The sequence below is a fragment of the Protobothrops mucrosquamatus genome, unplaced genomic scaffold (genome assembly GCF_001527695.2).
Source record: "Protobothrops mucrosquamatus isolate PMUCROS unplaced genomic scaffold, P.Mucros_1.0 scaffold_211, whole genome shotgun sequence".
NCBI lineage: Eukaryota > Metazoa > Chordata > Lepidosauria > Squamata > Viperidae > Protobothrops > Protobothrops mucrosquamatus.
Genome location: NW_015386287.1, coordinates 168205 through 190737, shown reverse-complemented (window position 1 = coordinate 190737; position 22533 = coordinate 168205). Strand labels below are relative to the sequence as shown.

At 35.8% G+C, this 22533-nt stretch overlaps 1 protein-coding gene across 1 annotated transcript in view; it reads left to right on the top strand.

The window, feature by feature from the left end:
- The window catches only part of CCDC88C (coiled-coil domain containing 88C), a 93782-nt gene that overhangs the window by 36238 nt on the left and 35011 nt on the right, over positions 1–22533 (top strand). Inside the window, exons 4-12 of the mRNA XM_015826681.1 lie at positions 180–249; positions 5913–5971; positions 10884–10967; positions 12647–12787; positions 14618–14802; positions 16182–16263; positions 17462–17620; positions 19418–19564; positions 20917–21061. Of these exons, the coding sequence (XP_015682167.1) occupies positions 180–249; positions 5913–5971; positions 10884–10967; positions 12647–12787; positions 14618–14802; positions 16182–16263; positions 17462–17620; positions 19418–19564; positions 20917–21061 (1072 nt within the window). The remainder of the gene's footprint in view (positions 1–179; positions 250–5912; positions 5972–10883; positions 10968–12646; positions 12788–14617; positions 14803–16181; positions 16264–17461; positions 17621–19417; positions 19565–20916; positions 21062–22533) is intronic.

Here is a 22533-nt window from a genome sequence, read left to right as displayed (position 1 = left end):
CAAATGTACCATAAGTGATTTTCATATGCAGTTTAATACTGCATATGATTCAATTCAGCACACATTATTCATGGCCAGATTAATTTATTTTCAAAGTTAAGGATTTTTTTTTGTCATCTAGACAAGTGAGATTTAATGACAATTTTTTTCAAGTTTATATTTCTTTCCATTTTTTTTAGGAAGTCCTCCAGCAACTGATCATAATGAATTTGCCAAATATCTTAACAATTGGCAAAGATCCTCTCTCTGGTGAGTACCTTGGTAACCCATTTTACTTTAAGCTAAAAGTTTTGCTACATACTGTATAACCACATAAATGTTTTATGTGACTGATTATTACATATAACTTAACATTAATTTGGCAATGAAGAACAGCATAGGCAGAATAACAGCACAAATTAAAAATGGTGTATGTTAGATGTGTACTCTTTCCATCAACCAATAGAAACCTGTGCTCCAAGAGTCATTTGGGGGAATGTGCTTTCCTGTATGTCAGTATTGTTTTATTGCACTCATCCCAAAAATGTGAGCAAGGGACTGTAGAGTTGTGGTTTTAGCTGCAGTTTTTCTTCCCTGCTGTTTGCTGCCAGCTTAGGCAGCAGAGGGATTGTCTATGTCTAAAGAGAAGTTACCATGGCAATGTTTTTGCCCTTCTGTATTCTTTCTATAGGATTTTGCAGTGTCAGATATATTTTCCAGTGCTTGAAAAACAGGAAACTGTTTTCTCAAAATTATGTTTTAGATACCAGCATATAGTGTAAGTTGTCAGTAATAGGCATATTGCACTGATAAGTGTTTTTTTCTAGGCTAATCAAAGAAAACAGTACAGGTAGTGCTCAACCATTTATTTAACCATTGTTTAAAGTTACGACCTCTCTGAAAAAAGTGACTTATGATCAGTTGTTGCACTTACAATCATGCCAGCGTCCCTACAGTGACATGATCCGGTGCTTTTGGCAGCAAGCATCTATTTACAAGGGTTACAGGGTCCCGGGATCATGTGATTACCATTTGCAACCCTTCCCAGGAGATTTCTGACAAGCAAAGTCAGTGGGAGAAGCCGGATTGCTTAATGATTGTGTGATTTGCTTAATGACCAGAGCAAAAAAAATGGTAAAGTTGGGCATGACTGACTCACTTAATGACCCCATCACTTAGCGGCATAAATTCTTACCTGAGGGGTGTGTATGTAAGAGAGCCTTATCTAGAATATTTTCTAATATGGATTAACATAAAGAACTTTTCTGCATCTGGACATGCAATTTTGAGTCATGGCTCTCTTGATAAACATGTAAAAGTAATGCAACACTTCAGAGCAGAATTAAGCAGAATTAATCTGGTTACTACTTAGATATGCTAACAAATTACCAGGATTATAGGCTGGCCTCAAAAAGCAAGGTCTTTCTTCTTCTGTACAATTGCCAAGAAAACTACATAGAGAGGTAACCTTGAACTTAGCAGAAATCAAGTGTGACTCAATATAAGATTTTATTACATAATTGGTCTTTCTAACATGAACCAACATAATAATCCCTTATGAAAGTGAAATTAAGATTTATTAAAGCCCAATAAAGTACTGAACATAACTTGTGGACTCAGTTCTGTTTTGTAATTCACATGTCGTCAAAGAACTTCTATTAATAGATGTGAGATGGTGGGAAATGGGCAGGAACATGTACATACACACAAACATACCCACACAGAGTTACTTCTACAAGGTAAATTCAAGTCAGTAATCTGTTCTTATTTTTTATTATACAGTGGCCTTAATTTAACAAACTAGTACAAATATAAACGTACATACACATACATTCATAGCAATAGCACTTAGACGTATATACCTCTTCATAGTGTTTTACAGCCCTCTCTAAGCAGTTTACAGAGTCAGCCTATTGCCCCCAACAATCTGGGTCCTCATTTTTACCTCAGAAGGATGGAAGGCTGAGTCAACCTTGAGCCGCCCAGAATCAAACTCCTGGAGTGAGCAGTAGGTTAGCCTGCAATACTGCATTCTAACTACTGCACACCACGGCTCTAAACATGCATGTGGTTATATACAAAGCTTTATATATTTTTTTACAGTTTCTTATATATTCACTTTTTTCATTCCCATGGGTGCTTTGTTTAGTTTTCACTTTTGGCTCTAAATTAGAAGAAAGAGAGGGGAAATTCTCCTGAGACTCTTGGAAAGCCAGCAGCTTGTGCCCTTTCTGAGCACAGCTCAAGTCCTTTTCATCAACCAATCCACTATGGAGATCTCCCTTTTTGGATCCTGTTTGCTCCTTAGTTGCAGGTTCTTAATTTCTGAAGGGAACCTCTCTTCATTAGTGCAGCCGACTCCTTCTGCAATTCTGGTTCTTGATACACATTGTAGTCCATAAAGCTGTAACACCCATGGCCTAATAGATCTGCCCTTTTTATGAATTTTCAACACTAGGCAGACATGCCTTTTTTTTTCTAAGTTCTCTAATCGTTCTGAAAATCTTTTAGGTTTCATTTTGAATAGAGCTGACCTATAAACAAAAGTCCTTCACCTTGAGACTAATTTCAACACTTGTCTCAATCAAAGAAACTCCCTCTGCCATAAAGATATACTTGACTGTGTGGACCAGTTCACTGGAGCATGCTCAAATCTAATGTCAATTGCTCAAGTGACTTGTTAAAAATAAAGGCAGATTCTTGTTGGGGGAAAAAAATGATCAAAATCTAGTATTTTATACTTAAAAGATTTCACCCTGAAGAAAGGTTTGTTTTATTTAAATGAAATATCTTACATGTTTCAACATGCACTCTTAAATTTTTTTTAAACAGACTTGTTTTTTTCATATTTTGTGTTTCTCATCTTCCATGGAGGATTTGAAAGGAGTGTTTTGACTCATAGAATTAGCCTTATCTTTGATAAAACCTAGCATATAGAGATAGCCAGTTAAAGCTGGCTGTTTTAAAACAGCATTCAGAAGATGTGGCTGCTTTAATGATTTGAATAAGACACTTTATTTATGTTCCTACATGTTGCAAAGCACCCTTTCAAATGCTTTGTGCAGTGGTAATAATNTTTGAAAGGAGTGTTTTGACTCATAGAATTAGCCTTATCTTTGATAAAACCTAGCATATAGAGATAGCCAGTTAAAGCTGGCTGTTTTAAAACAGCATTCAGAAGATGTGGCTGCTTTAATGATTTGAATAAGACACTTTATTTATGTTCCTACATGTTGCAAAGCACCCTTTCAAATGCTTTGTGCAGTGGTAATAATAGTACAAAATAATAGTACAAAAAGTATTCCTAAAGTGGTATCTTAGCCAGTTTTTCTTTATTGTCATGTAGCCTGCATTTCTCTTGACCCTTTCCTGGTAATTTGTTTGGCTATAGAGGTGCTTTCAAGTATATAATAGCTCAGACGTTATGGTCTCCGTGCTAAGCTAATGGATTATTTTGAACTATTGCTGGAAGTGATTCAGAGAAAAGACTGACTTGTCCTAGCGCAGGATAGATCAGGGGTGTCAAACTGGCGGACTGTGGGCCGGATGCGTCACGTGCAGGCCACGCCCACCCTGGCTCCACAAAGGCAAAAAATGTCATGATACATTATGATACGTCACATGATGCGATCGAGTTTGACACCCACTTCAGTGGTTTGACAACCACTTCAGTTGATAGCACTGGAGGAATTGGTGAAAGGAGTAGTGGTCTGAAGGCAAAGCATTGAACATTTATTGTAAAGGATTTAAATTCATTTTGGCCATAGTAATTGATACTCATAACGTCTTCTATCAGACCACACATAATTAATTGACAGATCCTCCTTAAATCATTCAAATTGTAGATTAGCATATAAGATATTGAAGAATGAGGAAATTAAACAAGTAAATATTGGATTTTTCATTTCTTTTTTTTTTTTGACAGGGTTAAGCCTATGCAGTTGATAATTTCTATAAAAATAAACTTTTCATCCAGCAATCTGGGTGCATCAAATGTCTTAACTTTAAATCAGTGTTTCCAACCATTCTTTTCTTGTTTACTCTCCTAATCTTATTTCTTTGTCTTTTTATCTTTGTTTTGTGCTGTAATCTCTTTGCTGTCTCCCACAAAATCTTACCATCTGTTTCTTCCCTATTTCTCACACTGTGAGAGTGGGGGCCCTTCTCTGGTCTTGTACTATAGAAAAGCTTCTAGACTAAATTTTATTCCCTAAAGATCTAAAGACCTTAGCCCCATTGTGGGGAGCAGATGGGTGTACTACAAATCCCTCCATTTTAATTACCTAGTTAGTTAGTGTGAAAGCAGCTGCCTTGGAATTTTTGGAAAAGGAAAATGCCACTGAGTTAATTTTTAAAAGCAGTGATGGTCTTGTATGAGATCTGTTCTTCAAATTTAAAAGATGGAGCATTCTGCGGTGCCTTCAGTTTACAATCCATTGTGGCAGATTGCTTTTTGCAGGGAAGACAGTTTTTACTTCATCAGATGTGTAAAGTGGACCCTGATTCATATATAGTTAAAAACCTGGGAGTTTGTGAAGCAGAGATACAAGAAAAGAAGGAAGGACCTAAGAGATGATGCATATAATGCTGATGAATAAATTATTAATGGAAGCATAATCAAAATGTGTGCTACCCTTTTCATATAGAATGTAAATACTGAAGAGCTACTTCAACACTATTCAAAGGACATGAATGATTACTTAATTTTTTTAAACTTATAGCCAGAATCCTCATTTAAATAATGACACAATTTGTTGAATCTGTTCACCCAGATGCACATTTCTCTTTTACAGTCTCCGTACAAATCTGCAAACTATTTCAGTTTTAATGCCAGAATGATTTCTGGAAGGAATTATCTAGTTTTTCTAAATATATAGTTGAAGTTAATAAAGAAAAAAAACATTTTGTATGTGTGTGTGTGTGTATATATGTGAGAGAGAGAGACAAACAAACAGACACAGTAATCATTTTTAGAGGCAATAGATTTTTCCAGAGTGAAACATCAAGTCACAATGGATATGTGGTACCCATTAATTCTATGTCAGATGAGTGTATTTCATCTTTGTTCCCACCATGCCCATCTATTCAGTGTTCAGTAGAGAAAGCTAAAAATAAAAACTGCTGCTTTTTCTAAAAACCCAAACAAGTGAAAGGGTAAATGTTGAAATAGTGGCTACTATCTTGTTTTCCTTTTTAAGGTGACCTAGAGGGAAATAGAAGAATTATCATTATGTGTATGTCCAGTCCCAGCTTATAAAGGTCTTTTACTGAATGACTTCAGCTGCCTCCTGCTATCTCCCAGGAGGATTTAATAGGCACAATTATTTCAGGGAACATGTGATTGTTTTAGCTCAACTGGAACAAGGAGGATGAATTTCAGTCATGCAAAACTAGACATGAAAGGGTAACACATTGTTCCCCTAGAGTAGGTCAATTTATAGAGTCCATGACTTGGGAAAGACACATTTATTTTTAATCTTACATAAACTAAATTTAACAAACAAATATTTGACAAATAACACCTAAATTAGATATTTGTTATGATTAAAAGATGTACTGTATGCTGTAATTCAATTAGTATGGATCAATGATCAATAATCAGTTGGGTCATAATGAATTATTTCCAGCCTTTTAATCATGCTAAATCAAATTCTATTTATAACATTATACATTGTTCTAAAACTCCCATTATGTAACTTAGGATAATTATGAGAGTTACAGTTATAATTTCAAATTATAAGCAGTTTATATTCCCTAACAGAAAAACAAAAATGCAACATAAAACCATCTTGTATACTGTGATTCAAATTTGTTTAGGAGATTTGCAGTCTCCAAAACAGCAGTCTGCCACTGATTTTACATTGTACATATTATACTTTTTAAAATAAAAACCTTCATAATTTTTATATTAATGGCCAATTTTTGCCTCTTAGGTAAAAGTATGGATGAAATTAAAAAGCTGCTACTTTTGGTATTGGGTTGTGCTGTACAGGTAAGTTTGGTTTTGATTGCTACTAATTCATTTGAATAAATTATTTTCTTAAAGAGTTGTTACATGAGGCTGTCAGCCATCTTTGATTAAACACAGTTTGCAATCATCTCAAAGGTGTTCCCCCCCCCAAAGGCAATTGGAGTACGTGTTTTTTTCCTTGAGGAAGAAATGTTTTTTTTCCTTGAGGAAGAAGATGTTTCACTTCTCCTCCAAGAAGTTTCATCAGTTCTGACTAGATTTTTTTTTGGGGGGGGGAGATGGAAGGATTATGGTCAGAACTAATCCTTTCATTCCCACCACCACCATCGCCATCCAGCATCTTTGAGACAACTGTGACCTGGATGATTGAGAATCTCCATAGTCAGTTTGCAATCTGAAATAATAAAGCTCTCTCAAGGCTAAGTCACTGACTGCCATGCCTTCCACGAATTCGCCCAACACTTTTTGAAGCCAGCCAAGGTGGTAGCTAGCATTACATCTCATGGTAATGAATTCCACAGTTTAATTACACACTGTGTAAAAAAATATGCTTTTGTCTGTCCAGATTCTACATAGATGTCATTTTATTGGATGACTTTTGGTTTTAAAATTTTGGGAAAGAAAAAATATCTTCTCCTTGTCTACTTTATGCACACCATGCACAATTTTATATACCTCAATCATGTTCCTTCTCATTCATTTCCTTTCTAAATTAAGAATATAAGCCCTTACAGGAAAATAAACCCTAATGCGTCTTTTGGAGTGAAAATTAATATAAGACCTGGTCTTATTTTTGGGGAAACACGGTAACATGAGCAAGTCCTGCACTGGTTATTTTCTGCATAAAATTTGAAGTTATATCAGAATAGAGTAGAGTAGAGTAGAGTAGAGCTGGAAGGGACCTTGGAAGTCTTCTAGTCCAGTCCCCTGCTCAAGCAGGAGAACCTATACCATCTCAGACAAGTGACTGTCTAGTCTCTTCTTAAAAATCTCCAGTGATGGAGCGCCCACAATTTCTGGAGACAAGCTGTTCCACTGGTTAATTGTCCTCACTGTCAGGAAGTTTCTCTTTAATTCCAGGTTGCTTCTCTCTTTGATCAGTTTCCAACCATTGTTTCTTATCCTGCCCTCTGGTGCTTTGATGAATAACGTGACCCTCTCTTCTTTGTAGCAGCCCATCAAATATTGAAATACTGCTATCATGTCTCCCCTATTTCTTCTTTTCTTTAGACTAGCCAAACCCAAGTCCTTCAGCTGTTCTTCGTATGTTTTAGTCTCCAGGCCTTTGATCATCTTAGTTGCTCTTCTCCGAATTTTTTCCAGACTCTCAAAATCTTTTTTGTGATATGGTGATCAAAATTGGCTGCAGTATTCCAGGTGTGGTCTTACTAGGGTTTTATAAAGCGGTACTAATACTTTGCATGTTCTTTCTATGCCTCTGTTTATACAACCCAGGATTATATTAGCTTTTTTGGCTGCTGCTGCACACTGTTGGCTCATAGTCAAGTGATCCTCCACTAGGACTCCAAGATCCTTCTCACAGTTACTGTTTATAAGCCAGGTCTCGCCTAATCTGTACTTGTACCTTTGATTGTTCCTGCCTAAATGTAAGACTTTTCTTTTCTCCATATTGAAACTCATTTTGTTGGGTAGGGTCCATTGTTCAAGTTTGTCAAGATCTTTTTGGATCTTGAGTTTGTCTTCTGGGGTGTTGGCTACTCCTGCCAGTTTGGTGTCATCTGCAAATTTGATGAGTTCCCCTTCAATTCCCTCATCTAAGTCATTGTTGAAGATATTGAAAAGTACTGGCCCTAAGACGGAATCTTGTGGTTCCTACTGCTTACTTCTCTCCATGTGGATGTAGTGCCATTGAGGACTACTCATTGAGTACGGTTTGCCAGCCAGCTGCAGATCCATCTGGTGGTGATGTTGTCTATTCCACCTTTTTCTAGCTTACCAAGGAATAGGTTGTGGTCTACTTTATCAAATGCCTTACTGAAGTCTAAGAATACTACATCCACAGCATTTTGCTGGTCTACTAGTTTAGTCACTTTATCAAAGAATGAAATAAGATTAGTTTGGCATGATCTGTTTTTAACAAACCCGTGCTGGCTACTAGTTATAACTTTGTTTGCTTCTAGTTGTTCGCAGATCTGTTTTTTGATTATCTTTTCTAGGATCTTCCCAGGTATTGATGTTAAACTGATTGGTCTGTAGTTTCCTGGGTCCGTTTTTTTTCCCTTTCTTGAAGATGGGAACCACATCAGCCCTTTTCCAATCCTCAGGTACTTCCCTGGTTCTCCAGGATTTGTGAAAGATATGGTGCAATGGTTCTGAGATAACATCTGCCAGCTCCTTCAGAACTCTGGGATGTAGTCTGTCGGGTCCCGGCGATTTATATTTGTCAAGGTTGGATAGGTATTCTCTATCATTTTCTTGCTTATTTTAATTTTTGTTTCTAGTTTGTCTTTTTCAGTGGGGTTTTTTTTTGATATGTTGGACTATAGTTTCTTTTTGTGTGAAGACTGATGCAAAGAATGAGTTAAGCAGCTCTGCTTTCTCCCTGTTGCCTGCTATTTCCTTGCCATCTTCTCTCTTTAATGGGCCTACAGTTTCCTTGACTTTTTTCTTGTTGTTAATATGTTGGAAGAAACTTTTTTATTATCCTTGATTTCTGTTGCAGGTCTTTGTTCGTTCTGAGCCTTTGCTTTCCTGACTTCATCTTTGCATGTTCTGGCTGTCTGCTGATAATCAGCCTTAGTTATGTGCCCCTCTTTCCATTTTTTGTATTTGTCCTTTTTGTCTTTCAGTTTGTCAGAGAGATCTTTGTGCAGCCATGCTGATTTCTTCTTGAATTTCCTGTTTTTCTTTTTCAGTGGTATTGTGCTGGTATGGGCTTTTATGATCGCATTTTTCAGAGTTTCCCACACTTCTTGAGTTGTTTTCTCTTTTAGGATTTTCATCCATGGGATCTTTCCTAGGTTCTCTCTGAGTTTGTTAAAGTCAGCTCTTTTGAAGTTTAAGACTCTGACTGGATTGTTTTCTATTGCTAGTGTTTGCATTATATTAAAATCCAGTATGACTTGGTCACTTTTACCCAAAGTTATGGCAACTTTAACTCCCTCTATCGCTTCTCTATTAGTAAGAATTAAGTCCAGTATAGCTTTGTGTCTAGTTCCCTCCTCCACCTTTTAGATGACAAAGTTGTTGGTTATATAAACCTAGTATAGAGCTCTTTATGGCTTGTCACCTGATTATATACATAACTATTTTCTCCAACTAGTTTCAGCCTGAATTATTAGAACAGTTAGGGAGAAACAATTTAAAATCTCACATTTTTGAACGGTTTGGGGAATGTGTTTTTCTGTGTCAGTACTGGTTCTTTGAAACTGCCTCCTGATTGGTTTTCTGGAAAATGTTAAAAAAACAGAGTGGATTTTGCAGAGGCTTTTCCTAAGTTTATCCCTGATACCACTTTATTGTCTTCTTGCTTTGTGTGTCTTTATGTTTTTATGTGGTGATTGATGTGATCCTTGTTATTGTGATTTGGATTGGTTTTCATTGAACTGTGTATGTTTTAATTTTTATGCGCTATAAGTTGCCAAGAGTCATTTTGATTTCAACAGAGTAGAAGTATAATTGAGTGATTGTCTCACGAGGTATATACACACCTATAAATTAGTGTATATAATAACTACATGGTAACAAAATACTCACAGTCTGACTTCCTCTTAATGCTGTTGATTCACTAAAAAAATAGAATTGCTCACTTTTGATACAATTTGGTAAAAATAATTTGTCAGATGAAATAAAATACCAAACCAAACCAAAACATTTTTTATAGCCTCTTCCATCTCAGTAACCTGTTTAATTAAAGAAAATGCATAGTGGTACAAAGTACATAGTGTAGAATTTTTTTTTCAAGTTTAGATAATTTGAAGTAAAATGACATAAGCATTTTAGAATTAAAAATACTATCGTGGGTCTTCCCCAGTCTATAATTAAATAGAAGATTACTGTTATTATAATGTAAAATATACCTTACGCTTACTCAAAGAAGAATAGAATATAGGAAATAGTTCTGTATAACATTTTAGAGTTGATTTCCAAAAGATACTTTTCACAGCAACAGTGTTATGATGTTTCAGACTGATGCAGCATTCACAGCAAACACCTTTTGGGGGGTCAGATCAAAGTACCACACAGTTGTAATAGAGAATTAAAACGAAAATTTCATTTTATCTTGTCCATTAATGTTAAAATCATATTGAAGCTCATGGCTGTACAGAACTTTGAAATTAGATTTCTGTGTCCACTATATTACAGTAGCATGTATTAGTAAAATACTGGTACAGATCTTGCTTATTCACTAGCTTCTTTCATACAGTATGCATACATATATTAATATTAAAATGTAAATGATGACTATTTTAGCAACTCTTTCTTATATATATGTAGGAATTTCAGAAGAAATACCTTATGTTTCAATTTCCAGTTTATATTACGAAAGCTGAGATTTATAGTTCAAACATCTGCAGGGTTAATTTGATGTTATAAGTATTCAGGTGCTCTTAGCAACATTTACCAGATTTAGACATTCATTCAGTTGTGTTATATTTTATTTCCAATTATTGAATCCTATGTTAAAATGCCAAAAGTCATACATAGTTCTGCTAAAATAACTATGGGAACCAGGATTCAAGGTCAACCTTTTTGTCACATGGTTAGGACTTCAGCAGTTGGAAATAATTTATTAACTACTTAAATCATACTTGACATACACTTTCTAAATTGTGATGAAATTTCTTATGCCTCCCTAGTTACATTAATATATCATTGAATTTCTAAATATTCAGAATAATAAAAATGCTTTGTATTTGTGTTCCTGATAAACTTGTGTAAGATGTATTCATTATTATTTTTTTGCTTACAGTGTGAAAGAAAAGAAGAATTCATTGAAAGAATAAAACAGCTAGATATTGAAACTCAAGCTGCAATTGTTTCACATATCCAGGAGGTGACATTCTAATTACCTTAAAATTCTAATATTTTTTATAATAAGACTTCCTTTCTTCATCCTATTTATCTAACCTAGCTTAGTAGTTAATTGTTCTGTCACTATAATTCAGTTCATACCCAACACCATCCTTTTAAAAAGAATGTCAGGAGACTGAATAACAACACCAAGGATAATATTATATATAAATTTCCCACCTGAGTGTTGCTTTTTCCAACATTTAACTATTCTTCAGGGTTGTATAATGCAAACACATTTTTCAGTCACTGCATTCTTGTCCTGTAATTCTTATTATTGTATTTATATTCAGCTTTTCTCATGAGAACTCCAGGCAGGGTACATGGGAAGGGGTGTTTCCAGTGGTGGGATTCAGCCAGTTTGCACCACTTCGGCAGAACCGGTAGCTAATTTTTTGTTGGCCAGGCCCTTCCGGAAGTGGTACCCACACAGAGAACCGGTTGTTCATATATTTGAATCCCACCACTGGGTGTTTCCCCTAATTTTATCACCCCCTCAGCAACTCAGGCTGGTTTGAGAAAGAGTGTGACCGGCTCAGAGTCACTCAATCAGCCCACTGTTGAAATGGAGATTTAAATCTTAGAATCCCTAGTCTAAATTCAGCACATTAACCAGTATACTAAATTGATTATTAATGTTGTTTGCATCAGTATGTTGATTTTTAAAATATTTACCATATCAGGAAAAACTTGAATTGTGTGGATGAAGAAATAAGACTTTACTGCAAAAGATCATTATTTTTATTTTTTAAAATTGCTCTTTGATTTTTAAATAGATATTCCAAAACTACAGCTGTATTTAATTTCATAATGTATTTTTTTTTATTTTGACCACTGGCTATTAGTATAATAACAAGCATAGCCTTGAAACATATCCTTTTTGACTGTTTTATTAGCTGTACTAAAATCTTGGATTTCTAATTTTCCTAGCAACTATATTTTTGTTAAGGAAAATCTAATCAATGGCTTAAAATAAATACAATGTTTTTTCACTAAAATAATGCACATGTGATAGCAATGGATTTCAACTACCTAAGGCAGGAGCAGATCAATAGGTTTTCAGTTTGCCTGGTAACTTGGATTCGCCAACATTTTGGGTACCCTTCTCCAGTCTCTTCATTTTCTCATCCAAAGTCTCCCCAGTTATTGTTTCCTGCTGCTTGAAGTCAAAGTGTTTGGATTTAGGAAGAATAATTTGATAAATCAAGATAAAAGTATTCATATTGGTATAAACAAGTATTGCAACAATTTATCATAAATTATACTGAAAAGTTATTAGAATCTAGTTTATTTAGTTGGCATTCTTAAACATCACTTACTATGTAGAACTACAATGTGTACATTGGAACTTAAGTGGAACAGTCTGGGCAGGGATAACATGTGCAGATGGTTTGCAAAAATAGAGTAAGCCAAGAGAAAAGATCCTGGAGAAAAAAATCTTAATAAGGCCTTCTGTCATTGAAGTGGGTTGCCAAACAGCAGGCAGTAATCTGGTACAATTTCTTATGCAAGCTTCTTATGCTAGTGGGTGTGGCTTACAAACCTGTACAGTTTGGTCTATTGTTTATTTATTATACCAAGGCCAGGATCAGACTTGTTGGCTGAATCTTCTATTATTCATATCTAGAAATAAACATGGCTTTTAACCCTTCTTACTTTCAGATAACCCATAATCAAGAGAATGTATTTGACTTGCAATGGTTAGAGCTACCAGATATGGCTCCAGAAGAACTAGACTCCCTTTCCAGAAATATGGTTTTTCACCTTAAGAGGCTGATTGATGAGAGAGATGAGTGCACAGAGGTATGTATAATATGCTGGCATCCTTTAGACTTTCCTTTTCTCTTAACTTCAACACTTCAACACTCTCATTGAATTTTTTCCTTGTTGTTCAAATATGAGCCTTTTATTAAATAAATATATATAATATATATAAAATAAATATATAAAAATTAAGGCATCCTTAATCTTTTTCATTTTTCTCAAAATTAATATAAAATAGGTAGCAGTATTCTTTTGGTCTGCTTATAATATTAACATTCAGAAGTTAAAATCTAGTAAAATTAAAGATTCCTTTAAGTTAACTTTGACTCCTGGTTGAGAAGGATTTTGCGTTGTTCGCTCTCCTGTATTTGAGCCATTCTGTTTGTTCCTTAAATGTATCGCTTATTCTGTATAATAAAAGGCTTCCCTAACTTATTTTCACTCATCGTTTTTTATCTGTGCATTGAGACACAAGAACCTTTGCCTTTGTTATCAGCTCTTTTAAAAACCTTCCTGGTTCTGCAAGATGAAACTAAATGTGACTGCAGGAGGCCTGTCTTCCACATATGGGCCAGTTGTGATGATCCAAGAAATGGAGACGAGTGGGAAGACTAAGTGTAATAGCAAAATATTGTGTTGATGAGGAACTCACAACAATTGTTTGTTCTTTCTTATTTCCCATCAGTCTGTCTTCTTCCCCTTGCAGTTTTCTCCTAGTTGGGGTCACTTGGTACAATCTGAATTTCATGGATAGAAAAGTGTTTGGGAATAAGCTATGCAAATTAAGATACAAAATGCAGGCAGTTTTTTTTTTTATTTTTGCTCCCTACTATACTCTTTCTTGCAAAAGGTTGACTAGAGGCTCATGGAGATGCTTAATAAGGAAATGATGAGCCTACATTGGTATATCAGAAAATAACTTTTAAAATGTTTTTGAAGCCATTGCCCCGTGCTATTGTTAGTATATCCTAAGATTATTTCCATACTGTTTTTGTTAAAAACATGTCTCAAATATACTTCAGTTTTCACTAACACATATGCCCTTATAAGGAAGCACTGTACATTTCGGTAATGCATGTTAGAATAGTGGAAAGGAAAATAATAGAAATAGGCAGTTCCTAAGATTTCAAACTGAGATTAGGACTTTTTAATCTGTAAATAATTGAAGAAACCAGAGGGAAATGGTGACATCATAATTCTCAAATTGGATAGCAGCCATCTCCTGTGTCCGTTTCAACATTTCTAATTTGTTTTCTGCATGTAAAATGCTTCAATCTAGAAACAAGCGTGCACAGTCTTTTATGGATAATTATATGCTTGTATACATTGTTGCCCATAGAGTTATTGAAGTACAATATGCACAGGTTCAGGATACTAGGGAAAAACAGCTGGTCCTGGCCCCCTATCCTGAAATGTTCAGTCAAGTCAATATTTTTCTTTTAAGAGAGTAAAACCTCTAAGGAAAAGTACCAGCATGAGTCTTGTATTTCTCCTTTATATTTTAAGAAGTAAAACCTAAGTATAAATAACTAAACTGAAAGCACTTTATTTTCCTGTAATCTTACTGCCTTCTTTTCCTCCCATAAGTATTCATGTCAGATTTGGATTACAAATTCCTCCAAGATGAAGATATGACTCTTTGTTATAACCCCGTGAAGGAACACATGCTAAATAAATCCAGCATCTTGGGCCTGTTTTGTTAAGAGTTCAACTAAATGTGTTGTAACCTCTTGTATTTGTGCCACAACCATTTTTTATGTCCATATGTTTGCCATTTTCTTTTCATAAATAATTTCCTTGTATGAGCGAAGTTACATATATGATGCACTTTTTCCTCATAACTTTTAGTTTTCATTATTTTTCTTCCAGTTAATTATAGATCTCACTCAAGACAGAGATTACCTGCAGTCCCAACAGCCGATGAGTCCTCTAAAAACATCAAGTCCAGCTTCTTCCCCAAATCTTGCCAACCGTCTCTCCAATGAGGACAAGCAGCATTTGTCTGTGGAGCTTGCAGATGCAAAAGCCAAACTAAGAAGGGTCAGGCAGGAACTGTAAGTACTAAGGCAGAAGTCAGCACTTTGATCTGTACTGGTAGTTTTTCATTTAGAAGTGTTTCAGGATAGGACACCATAAAAAACAAAACATTGTGGGGTTGGTTCATTTCTCTATCCCTCCTACTTGTGTATATAGGCAAACCTCCATACACTAGCCATTCTTAACAGCTTGTGTAAAGAAATAGCAGAAAATACACACTGGGAAATGTTATGAGTAGATGCAAATACAGGAGATCCTCACTTAATGACTATTAAGTGTAGAGCAACCATTCAGATTTGTGACAGTGCTGAATGAGTGCTACTTAAGAGCAGTCCTCAGAATTCTTGCCATTGTAGTGTCCTCATGGCCACATGATCACCATCTGCAGTTTTCTTTGCTGGCTTCGGAATAGCAAAGTCAATGGAAAAGCTTACAGGAAGTTGCAAATGGCAGCCATATGAGATCACTTAGTGACCTGTGATTATTTGCTTAACAATGGCATTGCTGGAATTGCTGTTGTGAAGCAATTTATGACTGAATTGCTTAGCAAGAAAAATCTGGTCCATTTGCCATTGTAAACCAAGGACTATCTATAAGACCAGGAGTCCCCAACCTGTGGGCCGTGGCCCATTACCTGGCTGTGGCCTGCTGGCCAGGGGGCCGTGGAACAGGCTGGCCAGTGCACGCACATATGTGCGCGCGCTCATCCCCACTCACACTAGCGCTGCTACTGCTATGCAAATGGCGCTACGCAGCAAAAATGGGGCATCATGTGGCAAAAACGGGACGCTGTGTGGTGAAAATGGGGAGGTGCTAGCGAATGTCACATGGATGCTAGCACCACCCCATTTGCATTGCATGGACTCGCAGTTCTAATAATAATAATAATAATAATAAAGTTGGAAGGGACCTTGAAGGTCATCTAGTCCAACCCCCTGCTCGGGCAGGAAACCCTATACCATTTCGGACAAATGGCTGTCCAGTCTCTTCTTAAAAACTGTTTGTGTATGTGCATATACATCCACGTAAAATGCTTCCCTCTCCTTTTCCCTCCGGTCCGCCAACCGAGAAAGGTTGGAGACCTGTGCTATAAGACACACAAGGTTTATAAATCATTTTTTGAATTTGTCTGCCTCATGGTAGAAATCTGTATTTTATTTTAGAAGAACTTGCTGAAACCCACTGCTCATTATCATTTCCCTGTGCTATGATGCCTTTAGGTGCATTTCTCCACTTTCTAATAATTGTGGGTTCTTTTTCATTGGTCTATGGTCATTGCTGATTTTGAGGATTTAATAACAAGAAAACTCGAACCATTTTATGTTCCTCTTGCTGAACTTCAGTGATTTCCAAATTTGGCAAAAGAGGTACTAATTAACTTGTATGAAATCCTCAGGGAAGAAAAATCAGAGCAGCTTGTTGACACCAGACATGAAGTAGATCAGCTAGTCCTGGAACTACAGAAAATAAAGCAGGAGGTAATGATATCTGTTAAATTATAACATACATTGATGATACATTAAAGTGATACATATTCTGTTTTAGGTTATGTATTTATAGATACACACACATTCACATACACACCAATAAGAAGAACCTTAGAACCAACTAGACAAATCCATGAAAGTTTCTTAATTATGTCTGGAATCTGCAAATTCATAGCTAGGATAACATGCTACTAGTATCAGAACAGCACTATTTGAGGGTTATTGCCATCAAGCTCTGCATGTAGGTTTCCTAGTGGCATCTGTTTGATGATTCTATGGACTAGATAAGAGGAGAACTTTTTAATACCTAGAGGCCACATTTTAATCTTTCAAAAAATACATTTTTGGCTTCTAAGAGCCATAGGGGACATAACTAGCAATGCAACTGCATCACCATAGTGGATGCAGAAAGGGGGGTCAATAAGCTTTAGAATGTGATACCTTCTCAAAAAAAACTTTTTATAAAATAAAGTTCTCTAGTAAGTTAGCACTGAAACCATAACAAAATTGAAGCAATTGATAGTATTTCCCAATTTTGGGGCTGGTTATCTTTATCAGGAGAATAAACCTTCCTTGGTGTCTTTAAGGAATTCAAACTTAAGAGTGAATGGAGAAGTCTGAATTTGTAGATCAATTGGCAATTTCAGGTCATTTATTGCTATGTTAGTTGCTAAGAGTTCCTGGGCATAGTAATAACCCACAGGTTTCATAATTTCTGGCATACACGTATCGTTTTGTAGGAATGAACAGACACGCAACACAACAACTTGTGCATACTGAAAAATAGAATAGAATAATAACTTCATTGTTAGTTTGAATGTACACAAATCGGCATACATTAAAATGAAATTTCGTTGCATACAGCTCTCAAAGGGTCACCACCTGCAATATACATTACATAAATATTACATAAATACATACATACATACATACATACATACATACATACACACACACACACATACATACATACCAGATTATGCCTATACCCACATATATTATATGACACAGAGAAACAACACAGCCTAGTTTGGATTACATATACTTGTGCATGGTGAGAAAAATAAATCTTGCAAGTTTACCAAATGGATGGCAAAGTGTTATTTCTTAGGCTTGCTCTCCTTATTGTGTTGCTTTATTGTTAATAAGCCATTTCAAAAGTTTGCTGTACTGATTTTACTTTATTCAGAATATTAACCTCATGGCAGATGCCCGCTCTGCTCGGGCCTACAGGGATGAGTTAGATTCCTTAAAGGAGAAAGCAAACAGAGTGGAGAGACTGGAGATGGAGCTGGTCCGGTGTAAAGAAAAGCTTCATGATGTGGATTTCTACAAAGCACGGATGGAGGCAAGTTGGGGGCATAGTAAGAGCAGGAATTTTGGCATTTATTGCTAATTTAATCTGATGTATAATATATTCTGTAATTGATTAGATGAGTACTTACTACTTAATGGCATCATACAATGGTAACAACACAATTCTTATACGAACCAGCAGCCTTTGGACAGTTTGATAGCCATTGTTCCATATAAAAGGGGGTTATGAACTATCCTTTTTCTGGCTGAAGACTCTTTCTGATATCACTTATGAGCTGGTCATCCTATATTCTTAATTGTATCCTGTACTGGATAAAGTTTTTGGAAAACCTGAAAAGGAACATATCATTCCAGCCCCCTCTGCCAGCCTACAAATATAAGTCCACTCTAGCTTTCTCCTCTCTATAGTGGAAGGCACTGGTAGAAGAGTATGAATACAATTAACACTCCAGCCCAGGTTACTTAAAACTGCAGTGTCATGACACTCTTCCTCTCTAGCAAAAGACCTGGCCAGATCACTGTTAGATTTGGAATCTGTGCTTGCCTTAAGTCCAGATGGTTAAGGATTTTAGTAATCAACAGCATACATTGCTCATGCACCCTGCCTGACCATTCTCACTAGGCTGTATAGTGCCCAGTTGCTCCCGGAAATACTCATATTCAGATTCTGATGTCTCATTTTTCTAGGAAATCAACCTCCATATGCTAACTCCAAAATCTGCCCTCAGATTTTCATTTTTGAAGAAGTGTCAGACCAGAAGTTCAGATCTGAGTGTAATGTTCCATATTTCTGTTTCTAAGTTTACCCATGTCCAGCAAGGGAGGAACCCACCCTAAGTGATCAGGGAGGGTTCTCCAAAATATTGCCCTTTACTAATAAATTAGACTGATAAACAGTTATGGCTTTGTGTTTTGAGCAAACACTGCTACTTTTTTCTGAAAAAAATAATTATATCAGTCAAGCTGTCATCAAAAACTAATGATGCTGAATACTAGTATAAAATTAATTTCTTAAGGGGAACCGATTGTTTCAAAAGTAGTACAATTTAATAAAGCTTTGTTCATAGTTGCAGGTAGGAATAGAATTTTGCTTTCATTTAATGTTCTTTTCCGTGGAATGGCTAAACTGCCTGCTGTGTAATCCCAGCTTATTGTGCAGTTTACTCAGGCATTTAAGAAGAGGAGCTGCAGAAACAGAATCTGGCTATAGTACCTCTTTCCTCCCTGATGCTCTTAGAATTTATCAACTCATGCTGCTTAGTAAAGTGCTGACTGTTTCTTTGCTCTCAAATTGATTAAGAGATTAAAACTTTTCATCTACATAGAAAAGGACATGCTGGGAAGAAGTAATAAGTGGTCCAGCATTGCATCTTGTCATCTACAACTGCTAATTGGCAACAGAACCCTGAGATAATTTTTGAGATTTGTTTGTTTGTTTACTTATTTCATTTGTTTGCTGACCATTTCACCTAGAAGCAGTTGCTAGTGTTTCATCAGGCACAATTGTATTTCATCCTTTTATCTTAATTATTTTCATAGGGATGTAGGGGAGGGTTCCATTCTTGTAGAAAAATGCACATGAAAGTTACTTTTACATTCTAGCTTTCAAATAATACTTTTGCTGATCTAGCTAAATTCTATGTTTTGATCTCAATATTTGAAGAATTTTATAGATACAACATTACTTTTCTAAGTCATCCGTTACTTACAGTAAAATATTTCATGGTATGCCATTGATGCTGATATTAAACTGATACTATTAAAATTGTATGATGTTTGAAACCCTGGTTAAATCGCTCAGTTTTGTGATTCTTTTTTTTAATTGCAGGAGCTTAGAGAAGACAACATTGTATTAATTGAAACAAAGACAATGTTGGAAGAGCAATTGATGTTAGCAAGAGCTCGTGGTGATAAATTACATGAGATTGAAAAAGAAAATTTGCAGTTGAAATCCAAACTTCATGACATAGAACTGGTACAGTCTGATACTTTTAAACATTGGCAGAAATTCTTCTTCAAGCTAATTAGTTTTCAGGAGACTGAACAGTAGTCTCATACCAAAAGGATTAACTGTCTTTGAAACAGTGCAGTATTTTTTAAAAATGCTGAGAATCAGAGCTGACACTAGCTTGAAAGTATGAAGTTACTGTATTTTTCCGTCTATAAGATGCACCCATGTATATGACGCTCTCCGCGCCGATCAGCTGTTTGGCGGAGCGCCGAATAGCTGAGCCGGCAAATCCGCACGTTCGGCCAGCAGAAGATCTTGCCCCCTCCCCTCTCCCGTTAGTGGCAAGCCCACAGGCGCTTGACATCTCCACCAGGCGGCATAGCAACCCACACAGGCATGCCCTCGGCTGCGGAGGTTACCATTATTTTTCTGTGTATAAGACACACCTGATTTTTGAAGAGGGTGTTTGCAGGAAAAAATAGCATCTTATACACAGAAAAATACAGTATATGTTAAGTTTGTATATTTTAATGGTAGTATATATTTCATAGAAGAAACTAAATGTTTAATTGCCACATTTAGGATTTAAGGTCTCACCAGATTGCAGTCTTTGTGGCTGGAGAAATCTTTCTAAATGCATAAAATATTTCTCATGCAATCCAGTTCCAGCCCATAAAGCCTTACTCTCAGAATGCTCGTGTGAGACAAAGTATTTTCCAAAATATATTAAGCTTAGGGGGTGTGGAAAGGCAGAATGGGTTTGTAAGAAGCTATGGAGACTGAGTGTTCTGAAGCAATATGATAGGAATGTAGGAGGCAAATGATTAAAAGTTAAATTAACTTTTGCTTTGTACCTTCTTTGTGAGCTCTCTAATTGACCAAAATGGGAAGTGGGAGGTTAGCTAAAAAAAAAAATTATTTACAATTTATTGTGGGTTTCTTCTATTCTGAAGTTAAGAGAAGCATTGTTTTTAAAACAACTAATTGCCTGATTTGCTCATTGTCACTCATCATTAATGTAGGCATTGGTATCCTTTAATGTTCATTTGAGTTTATCATTATCTTTCCTTTTTATTCTTACGTATATTAGATTAGTTCTGCTGATATTTATATAGAAAATTAATCTTCCATTAGAAAAAGCCAGACAAGAGATGGTTTTAGAGCCATAATTTCAGATGTTTTCAGATTGAGTACTAGGTGTTCTTCCACCAAACTGGTGGGAGATGAACATTGATATTTTGATCAGGATAAACTTCACTCCCCTATTTAGACTGAAGAAATTATAAATGTTGCCTTCATAGCATAGCTTTTTTTGTGGACACAAATGTCCATCATCCAAGCTATATTATAAAACTATGTGCCTTGTTCGCCATCAGGACAGGGATACTGACAAAAAGAGAATTGAAGAGCTCTTGGAAGAAAATATGGTGCTAGAAATTGCACAGAAACAAAGTATGAATGAGTCAGTACACCTTGGCAAGGAACTGGAACAGCTGTCAAAGAATACAGATCTCTCAGATAGTAAGTACTACAGATCAGTTTGCTAGTCCTCATGACATATGTATTTGATTTTTGTATATTAATTCAGAATTAGTGGGAAAAAGGAAGAATTCCTACAGTGAACTTGGGTTCATATATTGCAAAGTAATCAAAAGTAATTATGTATTCCAATCTTATGAGATATTCTTCCTTTCCTTTCTCATTTTTAAAAATTACTCATTTTACTTCATCACACAGAATAATTCATTATGCAGAATGAGATACTCTCTGTTAAGCTGGGCTTCCCTTAAAGTCCATGTTAATGGATTTAAAGATGATTATTTTTTATTAGTTGTATAGAATGACATTTTAATAAAATAAGACTAGCCAGGGTGTACCATGACCCCTTGTTTTTAAATGGATGTTATTTAAATGAATTAAAATTATTTAATATAAATTAAAAGATTTTATTTAAATAAATTGGTTCTTTTTTAATGTTTTATTGAATTTTAACAATTGCAATCTTTAGTGCTTAGTAAACAATGCGTTGTCTGGGTTCACATATTTAACATTAACTTCTTCAATGTAAATTTGTTCAGTACTGCACAATCCAGTGTTTTTTCCCTGATCCTCCTTTCTTCCACATATTTTTTTCCATTTCCCCCTCATTACACAGTTACAATTCTTGCTACTGTTGATGCATACAAAGTTAAATATAAACATCCTCATCATATTTTATTAATATTATACAAATAATATCAAATCATAAATCAATATCCTGTTTTTCATGCTCTTGTTAAAGTTTGATTTCCCATCAATATTTGAAATATCTTTATCAGTTATGATTTTCTCAATATTAATTACATTTATATAGCTAAGAATTTTATTCATACCAGCCACCCTCTTGTTTTCATATTTCCTATATCAAAAAAAGAAAAAAAAATGCTATTTTAATTCTAAATCATATCTTTCATTATAAAAGTCTAATTATAGCTAAGGATCATCCATTCTTTTAATCATATTCAAACAAATATTTAATCATATAATGTCCCCTCTAATACAGGGCTTTTCAACCTGTTCATCCATTGTACCACTTTTAAGATATGGCAACATCCGAGTACCACCAGTCACCTAGCAAGGTGTCAAAAACTTGATTACCCCCCCCCCCAAAAAAGGAAAAAAGTGATAAAGTACAGATAGTCCTCAACTTACAACAGTTCGCTTAGTGACTGTTCGAAGTTACAATGGCACTGAAAAAAGTGCTCCCCAAGCCACAGCCGAGCAAGACTCCTGCCTGCCCACCTGGTGGCGCACTTCCTCCTGTCCGAGGTTTTCATTGTTGTGAGCATTTCTGTTGAGGATTGGCAGCGGGGGTGGGGTGGGGGTGTTCGGTTTTTATTCCCCCCATCTGCTGGGTGGTTGCAGCAGGTTTTGGTCACTTCACATGACCCTGGGACACTGTGACCATCATAAATATGAATCAGTTGCCAAGCATCTGAATGTAATTCACAAGA